The sequence below is a fragment of the Talpa europaea genome, assembly GCF_964194135.1.
Source record: "Talpa europaea genome assembly, chromosome: 7".
Taxonomy (NCBI): Eukaryota; Metazoa; Chordata; class Mammalia; order Eulipotyphla; family Talpidae; genus Talpa; species Talpa europaea.
The window spans coordinates 136,421,642-136,435,974 of record NC_140074.1 but is presented as its reverse complement, the minus strand read 5'-3'; the positions used below and the strand labels follow the sequence as shown (position 1 = coordinate 136,435,974).

General features: G+C 72.5%; 3 protein-coding genes across 5 annotated transcripts; all 3 read left to right on the top strand.

Annotated features, from left to right (window-relative positions):
- Positions 1 to 400: 400 nt before the first annotated feature.
- Positions 401 to 4,900, top strand: NOTUM (notum, palmitoleoyl-protein carboxylesterase; the record flags this gene model as incomplete). The annotated part of the gene is made up of 11 exons (XM_084238334.1): positions 401 to 726; positions 1,449 to 1,501; positions 1,572 to 1,667; positions 1,954 to 2,014; positions 2,087 to 2,145; positions 2,380 to 2,482; positions 3,009 to 3,200; positions 3,267 to 3,367; positions 3,686 to 3,833; positions 4,416 to 4,463; positions 4,594 to 4,900. 11 exons carry the CDS (start codon positions 401 to 403, stop codon positions 4,898 to 4,900), a joined length of 1,494 nt encoding a protein of 497 aa, XP_084094460.1.
- Positions 4,901 to 7,318: 2,418 nt separating this feature from the next.
- On the top strand, positions 7,319 to 8,265 carry MYADML2 (myeloid associated differentiation marker like 2; the record flags this gene model as incomplete). The annotated part of the gene is made up of 1 exon (XM_084238358.1): positions 7,319 to 8,265. The coding sequence occupies one exon, from the start codon at positions 7,319 to 7,321 to the stop codon at positions 8,240 to 8,242; it is 924 nt and encodes a 307-aa protein (XP_084094484.1). The 3' UTR covers positions 8,243 to 8,265.
- A 2,301-nt stretch (positions 8,266 to 10,566) lies between these two features.
- Positions 10,567 to 13,368, top strand: PYCR1 (pyrroline-5-carboxylate reductase 1). 3 transcript variants are annotated; one of them, XM_084238359.1, is made up of 7 exons: positions 10,567 to 10,683; positions 10,911 to 10,981; positions 11,323 to 11,502; positions 11,642 to 11,863; positions 11,995 to 12,087; positions 12,216 to 12,379; positions 12,647 to 13,368. In XM_084238359.1, exons 1-7 carry the CDS (start codon positions 10,617 to 10,619, stop codon positions 12,780 to 12,782), a joined length of 933 nt encoding a protein of 310 aa, XP_084094485.1. In that variant the 5' UTR covers positions 10,567 to 10,616; the 3' UTR covers positions 12,783 to 13,368. The 3 variants fall into 3 exon arrangements, with proteins under 3 accessions (XP_084094485.1, XP_084094487.1, XP_084094486.1); XM_084238361.1 differs by lacking the exon at positions 11,642 to 11,863; XM_084238360.1 differs by lacking the exon at positions 11,995 to 12,087.
- Positions 13,369 to 14,333: the final 965 nt, after the last annotated feature.

The window sequence follows — 14,333 nt, the reverse complement described above, 5'->3', positions numbered from 1 at the left end:
CGCTGCCCCCCACGGAGCCGGGCCGGGAGCGCCTCCGGCGGCCGCGGCGGGGAGTCCAGGCCCCTCCGTCAGGCTTGCGGTTTGGGAAGAAAAGGCGCTGCCTCCGCCAAGAGCGCGGCGGGCGCCCCCTCCCCGCGGCCGGGCGGCGGCACATCTAACGCCCCGGCCGGCGGCCCCCGCAAACTACGCCCCGCCCGGCCCCCGCCGCTCATTGGCGCGGCCCGAGCCGGCGCGCCCAGACCCTGCGCTGCCCTCCCGGCCGCGCGAGCCGAGCGCGGAGGCCACGGCGCCCGCCGCGCCTCGACGCCCAGCCGCGCGCCTCCGCGCAGGCCCCGCCGGGGGCGCCCCGGCCGGCGCCCCTCTCAGGCCGCGCTCTCCGCAGGCGGCCGGCGGCGCGGCCATGGGCGCGGGGGTGCGCGCGCTGCTGCTGCTGCTGCTGGGCCTGCTGCACGGGGCCGGGGGCGGCGCGGGCAGGAAGGGCTGGCGGCGCCGGGGCCAGCAGCCGCCCCCGCCGCGGGCCGAGCCGGCGCCGGCCGCCGCGCAGCCCGTGGAGAGCTTCCCGCTGGACTTCACGGCCGTGGAGGGCAACATGGACAGCTTCATGGCGCAGGTCAAGAGCCTGGCGCAGTCCCTGTACCCCTGCTCGGCGCAGCAGCTGGACGAGGACCTGCGCCTGCACCTCCTGGCCAACGCCTCGGTGACCTGCAACGACGGCAGCCCCGCCGGGTAAGGCCCGGCCCCGCCGGAGCGCGCCGGCCGCGGCCGGGAAGGGCGCCCTCGGCTCGGCGAGGCGCCGCGCGCGGAGGCCCCGACGGCGGCTCGGCGCGCGGGGGCCGCTCCGGCCGCGCCCGGCCCGGACTCCGGCCCTCCGGCCCCGGCGGCCGGGCGCCCGCGGGCTCCGGCGGGAGGCGGCTCCGCGGGGCGCGGGGCGCGGGGCGCGGGGCGAGACCGGCCGCCCCCCCGCCGCCCCGGCCCGGCCCGTCGGGGAGGGCGCGGAGGCGCGCGGAGGCCGGCGGGGCGCAGAGGCGCGGCGCGCGCGAGGCCGGGGCCGCGGCCGGCGGGGCGGCTCGGGGGGCGCGGCGGCCCCGCCCGCTGCGCCCGCGCCCCCGCCCCGCCCCCCGCTCCCCCCGCGCCCCCTGCCCCCCGCGCGCCCCCCGCCCCCCGCGCGCCCTCGGAGCGCCGCGGCGGGTCCCCGGGGCGAGGCCGCCCGAGACGCCCCGGCCGGCGCGAGGTGGCCGCGGGGCCCGCGCGGGGCGGGCCGCGGGGATTTTCCGCGCCGCCTCCCCCGGCGCGGCCCGGCCTCCGCGCGAGCGCCCCCTCCCGGGACCGCCGCGCCCGCGCTCGGCACCGGCCGCCTGCGCCCCCGTGAGGCCGCGGCGCGCCCCGCGACAGGTGGCGCGACCCCCCCCCCCCCCCGCGCGCGGCCGGCTCACGGGGCGCCCTTGCAGCTACTACCTGAAGGAGTCCCGGGGCAGCCGGCGCTGGCTGCTCTTCCTCGAAGGTGCGTGTCCGCGCGGCGGGGCGGGCGGGGCCCCGGGCCCCCGCGCCGGGCCTGACCGCTGTGCCCGCAGGCGGCTGGTACTGCTTCAGCCCGGAGAGCTGCGCCGCGCGCTTCGACTCCGTGCCGCGCCTCATGAGCTCCCGAGACTGGCCGCGCACCCGCACAGGTCAGCACCCCTCGGCGCCCCCCCCCCCCGCCAGTGCCTGTGGAAGTCCGGCCTCTGCCTCCACTCCTTGGGGGGCACCCCCGGGCGGCTCCTTGCGCGGCGCACCCCGGGTCAGCGCACCGGGGCGGGGGGTGAGCAGCCTGGCTGGGCATCCTCGCCGAGTGCCTTCTGGGGCGAGGGGCCTGTCCTGCCACCTCCCCGGCCACCAGCGGCCCCGCGCCCCACAGCGCCCTGCAGCCCCGGCCGGCGCCCCCAGCAGAGGGCCCACAGCCCTGTCCCCCTGCAGGCACGGGGATCCTGTCCTCCCAGCCCGAGGAGAACCCGCACTGGTGGAACGCCAACATGGTGTAAGGCGGCGCGGCTGGAGGGCGCGGGGTCCTGGCGGGCACCAGAGGCAACCCACGCGTCTTGCGTTGCAGCTTCATCCCCTACTGCTCCAGCGACGTCTGGAGCGGGGCGTCCCCCAAGCCTGAGAAGAGTGAGTGCCCAGCCCGGCGGGGGAGGGCCAGCCGGGGAGGGCAGCCCGGACAGGCCTCCCGCACCCCTGCTGGCCCCGCAGGGTCCTCGCTCCGGGTGCTCCGGGAAGGGGCGCAGCAGCCAGGGACCTGCCTCCTCGGCCTCCCCCAGCCTGGGGCCGTCCGCAGGCCCCACCGACCCCGGTGTCCCCACGGGGGTGGGGGCCGCATGCAGCTCAGCACCCCTCTCCCCACAGACGAGTACGCCTTCATGGGCGCCCTCATCATCCAGGAGGTGGTCCGGGAGCTGCTGGACAGAGGGCTGGGCGGCGCCAAGGTGCTGCTGCTGGCGGGGAGCAGGTGGGCCGGGCAGGGCTGGGGGAGGCCTGTGTGGGCGTGCGGGACTGGGGCTGAGCCCAGGCGGAGGGTGGCAGAGGGGGTGGAGGGAGAGGAGGGGCCGAGCCTGGGCAGCAGCCGCATCACGGGCACCCCCGGCGGGGCTCAGCAGGGCTCGGAGGACACTGGGGCTTGCCGGCCGTGTGCAGGGTCCGGGGAGTTGCCGGGCCTGTGGGCCCGCACAGCCTCTCAGGGCCCAGGGCCGGGCGGGCAGGAACGCCTCGTTGGTCACGACGCCCAGCAGGTGCTGGGCACCCCGGGGACATCTGTAGACGGCCCAAGGGGACTGGGCCGGTAGCCCATCTTCCTTTTCCGTAGGGAGACTGAGGCAGAGAGCGAGAGAGGGACGGGCAGGGAGCGCGGGAGGCAGCAGGATGGCCTGACCTCGAGCCCGGAGCCTTGCGCCCGGCTGTGGGGAGCGGGCAGTGCCCGGCGTGCCTGGGGCTGGGGGGCAAGCGTCCCTCCGGCCACCCGGTCTCCCCTCCCGCAGCGCCGGGGGCACAGGGGTGCTGCTGAACGTGGACCGCGTGGCCGAGCAGCTGGAGGGGCTGGGCTACCCCGCCATCCAGGTGCGGGGCCTGGCCGACTCGGGCTGGTTCCTGGACAACAAGCAGTACCGCCGCACGGACTGCGTGGACACCGTCACCTGCGCGCCCACCGAGGCCATCCGCCGGGGCATCAGGTGCGCGGCGCCGGGCGGGCGGGCGGGGCGGGGCGCCGGGGCCGCCTAACCTGCGCCGCGGCCCAGGTACTGGAACGGGGTGGTCCCGGAGCGCTGCCGGCGCCGCTTCAAGGAGGGCGACGAGTGGAACTGCTTCTTCGGCTACAAGGTCTTCCCGACCCTGCGCTGTGAGTGGCCCCGGGGCTGCCCCGCGCCCGCTGCGAAGCCCGCCCGAGGGCAGCTGCCCGACCCGCGGCCGGCGGGAGGCCGCGGCCCTCCCTTGCCCGGGGTGCCCCCTCCCGCTGCCGACGGGCGCTCGGTCTCCAGGGGGGCGCCTCGGCTGCACCCTGCTTGGCGCTGGGCCCACGCTGCCAGCCCCGCGCCGGGGTGCCGCGCCGGGTTGCGGGGGCCCCGCGGCGGTGGGGGGCAGACACGGGGTGGGGGGGAGCCGGCGGGCCGCGGGCGGGGGCAGGCCCCGCCGCACCCTCAGGGCCCCGCACCCCCAGGCCCGGTGTTCGTGGTGCAGTGGCTGTTTGACGAGGCCCAGCTGACCGTGGACAACGCGCACCTGGCGGGGCAGCCGGTGCAGGAGGCCCAGTGGCTGTACATCCAGAGCCTGGGCCGCGAGCTGAGGCACACGCTCAAGGACGTGCCGTGAGTGGACGCGGCCGGGCAGGCGCAGGGCCGGCGGGGGCGGTGGGGCCGGAGCCGGACACCAGCCGGGCCCTGGCAAGGCTGCAGGCCCAGGGCCAAGCTGAGGAGCCAGGCACGCACAGGGGCCCTGGCACGGCCCGGCGTGGGGGGAGGCAGCCTGGAGAGGGGCCACAGCAGTGCCAGCCCTGTGACCTGGGCGGGGCCAGTGAGACCATGTAGGGGCGAGTGGGGTGGGCAGTGGGACCCTCCCGGCTCTGTCCTGGGGGCACGTGTGGTCACCACTGGCCCACACCCCCGGGCCCGCCGGTGTGGCCCCTGCAGACATGGGCCTGTCCGGTGCAGTGGGTCCTGGCAGAGGGCCCATGGGTGCGGCCAGTGGGGTGTAGGAGTCCCCGCGCCTCTGCTCAGATTTGACACGAGCCAAACACTCCCTCTCCCCTGCCGGGCTGCCTGCCGGGAGGAGGCAGCAGGGGACCCAAGGAGCAGGGAACGGGGAGCAGGCTGGTGGGGCCGGGGGCCGGGGCTGGCGGAGCAGCGGGTGGGGCAGGGGTGTGGGCCCACAGCGTCCACATCCCCCCACAGGGCCAGCTTCGCCCCCGCCTGCCTCTCTCACGAGATCATCATCCGAAGGTCAGTGTCGCCTAGACTGCCCTGCCGGCCGCTCGCCCGCCCCGCCTCCGTAGAGAGGCTCCCCGTGGCGGGGAGCCACCTGCTGTGCGGTGGCCACCTCCGCCGGCCCTCACCTGGGTTTCGTCTGCAGCCACTGGACAGACGTCCAGGTGAAGGGGACCTCGCTGCCCCGGGCGCTGCACTGCTGGGACAGAAGTCTGCATGAGGGCCACAGGGCCGGCAAGGCCCCCCTGAAGGGCTGCCCCGTGCACCTGGTGGACAGCTGCCCCTGGCCCCACTGCAACCCCTCCTGCCCCACCATCCGCGACCAGCTCACGGGGCAGGAGATGAACGTGGCCCAGTTCCTCATGCACATGGGCTTCGACGTGCAGACGGTGGCCCAGCAGCAGGGCCTGGAGCCCAGCAAGCTGCTGGGGCTGCTGAGCAGCGGGGGCTAGTCCCCCTGGCAGGGCCGTGTCTGGACGCCCGCCCGCCCGCCCGCCCGCGCCAGCCTCTCCCACCCTTTTGTATTATTTTATGAAGTGACTTTTTTATTACTTTAATTTTTTAAATATGAAATAATCAAGAAATATATGATCAATGGTAACATTTTGGAACATTCTTTTTGTTTTAAACAACGGGCAGTTGCAGTGGGGCTGGGGGGTGGAGGGGGGACCTGGTTGGCTGTGCCTCCAGCCAGCGGGGCGAGGTCTCAGAGGCCGCCACCCTCGCTCCCAGGCCCGGGTCCACCTGGCACCGCCCACACCTCTGGCAGCCCTGGGTTTGACCGGGAGGCACGGGGCAGCACCCAAGGGTGCGGTGTCATCCGGGCACCACGGCCGCTCAGGGGGGCCCTCGCTTCTCCCAGAGCCTGCTGCAGTTCCACGCGGCCTCGGAAGCCGCGGGGCGTGGCCCGGGCGGGCAGCAGTGAGGGCAGGGGGGGAGCGTGTTGCCTGGGGGCGCCCTGGTCGGCCGGAGCCGCCTCCTGCGTGCCTGGGCTCGTCCTGTCCCCGGTCCTGCCAAGAGCCAGCCTCCCGGTCACTGTCACCAACGTGGGGAGGGCTGTTCCTTGGGTGAAATCCTGCGGCCCCCACAAGTCGGGTGCCCACGGGACCGCCTGCTTCCAGCCTACCAAGCTAATATCTCCCCCACACACAGCACCACCCGTGACCTGTGGGGCTCAGCATGGGGCGCCCTCCTCCCAGGGAAACCTTCCCAGGCAGTTGGGCCCTTTGGGGCCTCCCGGCCCCCTCTCCTTGGGAGCTCACCGTTGCCTGGCAGCTCTGCCCCGACCCTCCTGGGAGGCCTGAAGAAGGAGCAGCCCAAGTCAGCAGTCATCCCTCGGGGCCCCCCAAATGGGGCAGCTGGGCCTCTGGGGGCCAGAGATGTAGCAGGGTCTCGGGCTGACCCTGTGCCCGGGCTTGGGGCTGTCGGAAGATCCCCCTCATGGGGAGACGCAGGCCTGGGCAGGACCCGCGTGGCAGCCTTTTGTCTCAGCAGCTGCCCTCAGGGCACCGCAGCCACCGCTTGCCGTCCCTCCGCAGCTCTGGCCACCCCTGGATCTCCTGAGCACCTGCCCTCCTGCCCGTGCCCAGCGCCTCTCTGGGCAGGCTCCGTGTCCTCCGAGGTCACTCCCCCAGCACCCCATTCCGCTCTCATGCCCTTGCTTCCTTTCTGCAGCAGACACCCCCCAAAGCCTGGCAGAGCCCACTGCCACCAGCAGGGCCACCGGCCTGCAGGGCAGTTCTCAGCTCCGGCAGGGCAAGTCTAGGGAATGGAAACATGGGTCAGTAGGGGGCAAAGACTACGCCCTGGACCTCAGGGCCCCCTGGCACAGGACGGCCAGCGCCCTGGGCAGCGGGTCTGGAGCACTCCAGGGGGCGGCACTCGTGTGAGAGCACGGCCATGACAGCGCCATGGCCTCTCCGCTCTCGTCTGAGAGGACAGGCCCAGGAGCACGGGTGGAGCAGGCAGAAGAGCTGACATGGGCGCGGGGAGGTGGGGGGAACACTGACAAGGAGCGAAAACAGACCCTGTTTAGGGCAAGCCCGAGGGTAAAGCTGATGTGCAGGGGCCTCCCGTGGCCTGGGGGTCAGTCTCAGGGGAGGACAGCCCCTGAGGGTCAGTCTCAGGCTGTCGCTGGGGCCTGAGCTCGATCCCTGGCCAGTGGCTGGCCCCGGGTGGGTTTACCGGTCGGCCAAGGTGGCCACTGCGTGGGGTGTCGGACATTTTCTCATTTGCAGAAACCCTCCAATTATTGTGTTTTAACCAAAAAATGAGAGACAAGTTTTTCTAGGTTCGACAAGTCAAGGAGGGACAGATAAACGTCTGGCCAAGAAACACCCGACCCCCAGGGCAGGGCCAGGGCGGGGTGGGGGCGGGGTGGGGGCTGGTGCTGGGGCAGCTCCCCCACCCTCCCATGGCACAGCCCACTCCAAACCACACTGCCCCCAGGGAGCTCTGGGGGACCCCCATCTCCCTGTGCCCCTCCCCTGCTCCCCTGCACAGGACCTGGCCTTCTTGAGCCGGGGACCCCACAGCTCAGTGCTCTGGACCCCTCCCCCAGGCCACGAGCCAGTCTGCTGGGTGGGGGCGGGGCGGCCGGCCAGGGGCTCCCTCCTGGCAGGGGCTGGGCCGGGAGGCGGTCAGGTGTCCCCGGCTGGGGACAAGCACGCAGGCCCTGTCCCCAGGCGCAGAGCAGGCGCCTATTTATAGCGCGAGGCGGGGGCCCAGCCCTCCCCGCACAGGCGCCGAGCGGCTGCCTGCTGCAATGTCACCCGCGTCGCGGTCGCCGCTGCTGCGGGCGGCTGCCGGAGGCCCGGACGGGACAGGGGCTGGGGGCGCTGCTCTGCGGGGACCGTGAGGCCAGCCGCCGGATGGGCAGCACCATGGAGCCCCCCGGGGGGGGGTACCTGCACCTGGAGGCCGTGGCATCCCCGGTGGGCACGGCCCGGGCGCTGCAGCTGCTCTTCGGCTGTGCCACCTTCAGCCTGGTGGCCCACCGGGGGGGCTTCGAGGGCGCGCAGGGCACCTTCTGCATGGCCGCTTGGGGCTTCTGTTTCGCCCTCTCGGGCCTGGTGGTGGCCTGTGAGTTCACCCGGCTGCACAGCTGTCTGCGCCTGTCCTGGGGCAACTTCACGGCGGCCTTCGCCATGCTGGCCACGCTGCTGTCCGCCACGGCCGCCGTCATCTACCCGCTGTACTTCACGCGGCTGGACTGCCCGCCCGAGCCGGCCGGCTGCACAGCCAGGGACTTCCGCCTGGCCGCCAGCGTCTTCGCCGGGCTGCTCTTCCTGGCCTACGCCGTCGAGGTGGCCCTGACCCGGGCCCGGCCCGGCCAGGTGGCCAGCTACATGGCCACCATGTCGGGGCTCCTCAAGATCGTCCAGGCCTTCGTGGCCTGCATCATCTTCGGGGCGCTGATCCATGACAGCCGCTACGGGCGCTACGTGGCCACCCAGTGGTGCGTGGCCGTCTACAGCCTGTGCTTCCTGGCCACGGTGGCCGTGGTGGCCCTGAGCGTGCTGGGCCACACGGGGGGCCTGGGCTGCCCGTTCGAGCGGCTGGTGGTGGTGTACACCTTCCTGGCCGTGCTGCTCTACCTCAGCGCCGCCGTCACCTGGCCAGTCTTCTGCTTCGACCCCAAGTACGGCGAGCCCCGGCGGCCCCCCAACTGTCGGGCCGGAGACTGCGCCTGGGACAGCCAGCTGGTGGTGGCCATCTTCACCTACGTCAACCTGCTGCTCTACGTGGCTGACCTCGCCTACTCCCAGCGGATCCGCTTCGTGGCCGCCCTTTAGCCTGGCAGGCAGCGGCCGGTCACCTGAGCCGCTTCCGGGGGCTCCGGGACCTCAAGGGTGAGCGGAACCCAGGCCCCAGGGGAGTGGGCGGCAGGGGCAACGGAGGGCCAGCTCAGCGCCCCAGAGCCCTAGGGGGAGGGGACGGAGGACAGGGCACATGCAGGCCGGCGCGGGCCCCCCCCTCGAGCCTGCCTCTTCTGTCCCCCTCCGGGCGCCCGCCTCTCCCGCATCTGCCTCCCCCTTGTACCGCTCACCCGCCTCTGTCCCTGCCACTGTCCATCCCAGGCCTCCCCGAGTCTGAGCGGTCAGTGTGACGCATGATAGGCAAGAGTTTTTGTGGAGGGGACACCAAGACTAGGGGTCAGGAGGCGCCTGGGGCTGCTTCTGGGCCAATAACCTACGAACTCAAGAAGGGACAGTTCCGGGGCAGAGGAAGCGACAGGGCCCCCGGAGAAGCCGGGTCCCGCCAGGCCCTGGCCCGGCCCGCTCCTGCAGTGCCTGCGTGGACCTGGGAGGCCAGGGGGCGGCCAGGGCCCACAAGCCAGCCACCCGACAACCAGCCGGCGAGCTCCAGCCGTTCTCCTGCGCAAGAGCCCAGGCTGGGCGGCCCCCGCGCCCTGAGCACAGCTCTGTGGCCCAGGCCCTTGTGCGGGAAATAAATGCCAGTGCTGACCTGTCCCTGGCTCTGGCCAGCCGTCTCTGCCCCGTGGGTGGTCGCCCGCACCTGTGGCTGCCCCTGCAGGCCCTAATGGGAGTGGAGGTGGCTGTGGGGGCGCCAGGGCCCTGGGAGCTGGGGGCAGTCTCTGGAGGAGGGGCAGGCCAGGGTGGGTGCCACGCTTGCAACTCTGGGGCCCTGGGCAGGGCTGCTGTGACACGGCCTCCCCAGAGGGCCCGGGGCTGGCCTGCTGAGCAGAGGGGAGGCCAGGGCCCAGCCTGCCCTCCGGGGAGCCAGCCCACAGGACCAGCTGGTCTGCTCACTGTCCTTTACTTGCAGGGGGTGGTGCTTCTGGTTTGGTGTCCAGAGGCCACGCTATTGGAGAGAGGGCAGGACCGGGGGCCTGCGGCCATGGCCACGTGCCCTCAGCTCCCAGGGACTGGCCTTCCTTCTCCGGCCAAACACTGGCCAGAGTATCTGCCTGCAGCGCCCCTTTTCCCCACTGTCCAGTGGCCATCCACCCCTGGTGGCCGTCCACTCTCCCCGTTAAGGGTCCTGAGCGGGAGAGAGAAGTGATTTGTCCTTCCCTCGAAGCAGCCCAGTGTGACAGCAGGCTCTGCTCTGACCGCAGCGGGGACGCAGGGCAGCACCCAGGTTGTGGGCTGCAGTCTGGGCCGCCCCTGAAGGGCATCCTGGACCCTGGGGGCATTGGGGGGCCTGGGCCTGCGTCCACCCTGCATGTTCCTGCGCTGGCCCAGGGGCCCCTGAGTGCCTGGGCCTCCCAGAGGGATGCAGCTGGGGTCTCTGCCCGCCGCCGCCCTGCCCTCGCTGCCGGCCGCCACCCGCACACAGGCTGGACCCCCAGACAGCCTAGCACGGGCCTGGGGGGCAGTGCAGCTTTGCCCCGGAAACCCAGGCTCAGACTCACAGACCCTGCGGAACAACCTGGGGGCCAGAGAGCCGCCAGGACTGTCTTTGCGCCCAAGTGCCCGCCCCAGCCGGGGGTCTCCCAGGAGGGCCCCAGGGGAAGAGGGGCTGCCGGGCCTCCCCACCGGCTCCCCCAGACCTGAGTGTGCCAAAATACAGTGCTGGCCGGCTACTCCGGCCAGTTGTTTCCAAGCCCGCCTCCGCTTGGGAACAGGCGACAAGGCACTGGCGAAGGCGCTGTCTGGAGGGGACGTGGGGGACAGAACGCTGTACCCCATTTGTCTGAGAACAGAGGCGGCTGGTGTCCACGTGGCAGCCTCGCCCCCGCAAGCCTCCCTGGGCGCCCTCTGCCCAGGGAACACAGGCCGGCGGTGTCCACAGGCCGGGGCCTGGGGGTGCAGACCCTGGAGGGAGGGGGTCCAGAGTCGGGGGTCTCAGGGATGGCGGTTCTTGATGGTCCCGGAGGTTGGGGTCCCAGGGATCCAGAAGGCGGGGTCTCGCGAGCCCGGGAGGGGTGCTGGGGGCCCCGGCCTGCGGCGGGGACGGCCACGGTGAGCGGATGATGCAACCTCCCGGCGCGGGGTGCGCCCCCCCTTGGCCGGCTGCGGCCGCGCGCATTGGCCGGGGCGCGGGAGGGGCGGGGCCGCGGGGCTCCAAGCGGCGAGCGCAGCAGGACGGGCGTCCAGGGCAGGAGAAAGATCCACCGAGCGGCCGGCGGGGCGCCTGGCACTGCCCACCTAGCTTCCTGGCCGGATCCTGCGGGCGCCAGCTGCCAGCCGGGCGCCGGACACCATGAGCGTGGGCTTCATCGGGGCTGGCCAGCTGGCCTTTGCCCTGGCCAGGGGCTTCACAGCTGCAGGTGGGCGCCCTCGGTTGCGGGGGCGGGGGGCACCCTTTACCCCCTGCATGTGGGGCTGCTGAGGGGGCCGGGACAGGCCCACCTGAGCCCTTGGAGAAAGAGAAAGCCAGAACTTGGGGGCCCACGGCCCAGACTGCGGCCTCGTCCTGGCCGGCGGAGGTTCCACTCTTCTGGGGCTGGGGCGGGAGGCCAGGGCTGGTGGTGAGGGAGGAGCTCTGTCCCCACAGGCGTCCTGGCCGCTCACAGGATAACGGCCAGCTGCCCGGACATGGACCTTGCCACGGTTTCTGCCCTCAGGGTAGGTGGGGCCTGCTCAGGGATGGGGGGCAGCCAGAGCCCTGCCCTGGAGAGCCCAGCGCAGCGGTGAGAGGCGGCCCCAGGCCGAGTGTCTCCCGCCCTCCCGGGGTGCTGTCGGCCCGCGCTCAGCTCTCAGACCTGGGAGACAGTGTGGGTGCAGCTGGTGGCGGGGCGTGCTGGCCTGGGTCTCCCCCGGGAGGACCCCCAACGGGAGCACGGGGGGCAGAACGGGGGCAGGGGCGACCGGGCTCTCATTAACACAGCCCCACGGGGCGGCAGCCTCTGGGCCGGCCTATGTGGGGGGAGGCGGGGCAGGCTGAGCAGCCTTGGTGCTCCCTGCAGAAGATGGGGGTGAACCTGACACCCCACAACAAAGAGACGGTGCAGCACAGCGACGTGCTCTTCCTGGCGGTGAAGCCGCACATCATCCCCTTCATCCTGGACGAGATCGGCGCCGACGTCCAGGCCCGGCACGTCGTGGTGTCCTGCGCGGCCGGCGTCACCATCCGCTCCATCGAGAAGGTGGGTGCCGGCGGGGGTGGCGCGTGCTAGGGGCGCCGGGGCCGCCACCCTCTGGCCACCGGGTGCTCGGCTGCGGGGGCGGCAAGCTCACCGGAGCTGGGGCCCTGCGGGGTGGCGCTGGCGCTGATCTCCCGTCCAGAAGCTGGCGGCGTTCCAGCCAGCCCCCAAAGTCATCCGCTGCATGACCAACACGCCCGTGGCGGTGCGGGAGGGCGCCACGGTCTACGCCACGGGCACCCACGCCCAGGTGGAAGACGGCCGGCTCCTGGAGCAGCTCCTGGGCAGCGTGGGCTTCTGTGCGGAGGTGGAGGAGGACCTGATCAACGTGGTCACCGGGCTCAGTGGCAGCGGCCCTGCCTATGTGAGCCTGGGGCGGCCTCCCTGCCCCCCCCGTCCGCCCCCACTGCCCCCCCTCCCCACCCGGCCGCCCGCACTGCTGGGCCCCACCCTGTGCGGGAGGAAGGCCAGCGCTCATGAGCCCTCTCCCCGCAGGCTTTCATGGCCCTGGACGCCCTGGCTGATGGTGGAGTGAAGATGGGGCTTCCGAGGCGCCTGGCAGTTCGCCTGGGGGCCCAGGCCCTGCTGGTCAGTGTTTTCATGATGCCCTGGGGGCCTCCCCGCCAGGTCGCAGACGGGTAGAGACAGCAGGTGGGGCAGAGCCCCGCAGGGCGGTGGGTGCCACCCAAGCCAACGGCCCCCCTCTCTGGCTGCAGGGGGCCGCCAAGATGCTGCTGGACTCAGAACAGCATCCGAGCCAGCTCAAGGACAACGTCTGCTCCCCCGGCGGGGCCACCGTCCACGCCCTGCACGTGCTGGAGCGCGGGGGCTTCCGCTCGCTGCTCATCGACGCCGTGCAGGCCTCCTGCACCCGCACCCGGTGGGCCCCCGTCCCTCCTGGCCCAGCTGGGCCTAGGGCCCTCATGGGGCAGAGTGAGGGCTGCCTCCCACAGCGGGGAGGACCCCCGCGGCACTGGTGTGGGGCCCAGCCGGGGGGCCCAGCGTCCACACTGGCGGATCAGTCAGCTTGGACTGGGGGGGGGCAGCATCCACAGGTGGGGGGTCAGGGCCACCCCCCTTGGCGCTGCTGGTGCGTGGGCTCTAACGGGGAAGACCCCTGCAGCCAACTGTCCTCGCTGCCCCGCAGGGAGCTGCAGGCCATGGCTGACCAGGAGGAGGTCTCTCCAGCGGCCATCAAGAAGACCGTCCTGGACAAGGTGAAGCTGGACTCCCCTCCGGGAGCCTCACTGGCCCCCTCTGGCCATGCCAAGCTGCCCCCCTGAGGCCTGGCCCAGCAGGCCAGAAGGACTGGGGCGTCGAGCCCACCGGCCCTGCTGCTGCTGCTCTCGGGGCCTCGCGCCTCTGACCCTCGACCCCACAGGGTGCCCCACTGCCCGCGGCTGTGCCCACCCCAGGGGTCCGTCACTTCCCACCGGGGTCCTCCCCGCGTCAGCCAGACTGTCCACCCTCCACCCTCTTCCTCCGCCCTCAAAGCTCTGCGGGGCCGCCTCCCTCCAGCTCCGAGCCTGGGTGCCACGGCCCAGACCAGCGGGCTCAGGGCTCGGCCGCTTCCTGAGCGCAGAGATGAACACCTGACATCCGCCGGCCCAGGAGGGGGCCGCGCCCCACCAGCCTCTGCCTGCCCTGCCCGGAGAAGCCACCTCCCCAGGGAAGGACACGAGGGTCCCTGGCACCCAGGGGACCCGGCTCTCACCAGCATCTGACCACCCCGGGGCCCCTTGGCCTTTGAGGAAAGGGCCCGTCAGACACTTGAACTTCCGAAGCCACGACCCAGCACACTCCAGCCGTCTCCCCCGCCCGGCCGCAGGCGCTGCCCCTCTCTCCTGTGCCTCTTGGTAAATACATCAGATTCCAGCCCCAGCACCCCGACTTCTCACTTTGTGGGCACACGTGGAGGGAGCCCCACCTGCCCCACGGGGCCCCCGCAGCAGAGTGTGCTGGTGGCAAGCAGCACTGCAGGCCGGGGGCGCTGGCCCTGTGGGGGCTCCCGAGGCACCAGCCCAGAGGCCGTGGTCCTGAGGGAGGCTGGGCTGGGCGCTCATTGGGAGGGGCCTGCCCAGGCCCCCAGGCTTTGTGAGTGGGAGCCCTGGTCTCCTAGCGCAGGGGCGGGGCAGGGGCGGTGCCAGCTGTAGGGAGAGGTCCTCAGGGCTGCCCAGAGAGCCAGTGAGAGGACATGCGCCCTGCATGGTCCCACAGGCACAGTGGGTGTGGATGGGGCTGGACTCGGGTGCGGTGGCTGGCGAGAGTGTGACAATGCTGAAGAGAGCTGCACCAGGAAGAGGTTGGTTTGCAAGTGCTGACTGGCGGGAGGAGCCCAGCGGGTCTGCCTGCGGGTGGCTACCAGCCCCGGCCAGAGGGAGTGGACATGTCAGCTCAAAGGCGCCGGCTGGGGGTGGGGCCCGGGACGCCTGAAGGCGGGTTTCTGCACGGGAAGGTGGGCTTCTGCGCTCGCCTGCAGCTGACTGGATGAGGCCCGACCATGTGGCGCCCACCTGCTCGTCTACCCGATGCCCGAGTGTTGCTTTACTGGTGCCCAGAATGATCTTTGACCAAACACCTGGGCGGCCCAAGCCCCCATCAAGCTGACGTAGAAAATTAACTATCGGGCCTCCCTGAGGGCGCAAGGGGGTTAAGCACTGCACCATGAAGCTGTCTGCAGCCTCTGCAGCACAAGTTCAATCCCTGGCTGGCCAGGGAGAAACCACATGGCGCAGCAGACCTCTCCTGTCTCCCCCGCTGCTCCCATGAGGAGTGTATTTCAGTCAGTCTGCCTGTTCTGCGCCCCGCTCTGTCTCTGGTGAATCCTCTCACCC

What these genes read in the sequence shown, in the direction of transcription:
- PYCR1 (XM_084238359.1), top strand. Translation starts at nt 10,617, where the DNA reads ATGAGCGTGGGCTTCATCGGGGCTGGCCAGCTGGCCTTTGCCCTGGCC. An exon ending in GTGGCAGCGGCCCTGCCTAT is followed by an intron (nt 11,864 to 11,994) that starts GTGAGCCTGGGG and finishes CTCTCCCCGCAG; the next exon opens with GCTTTCATGGCCCTGGACGC. An exon ending in GCCTCCTGCACCCGCACCCG is followed by an intron (nt 12,380 to 12,646) that starts GTGGGCCCCCGT and finishes GCTGCCCCGCAG; the next exon opens with GGAGCTGCAGGCCATGGCTG.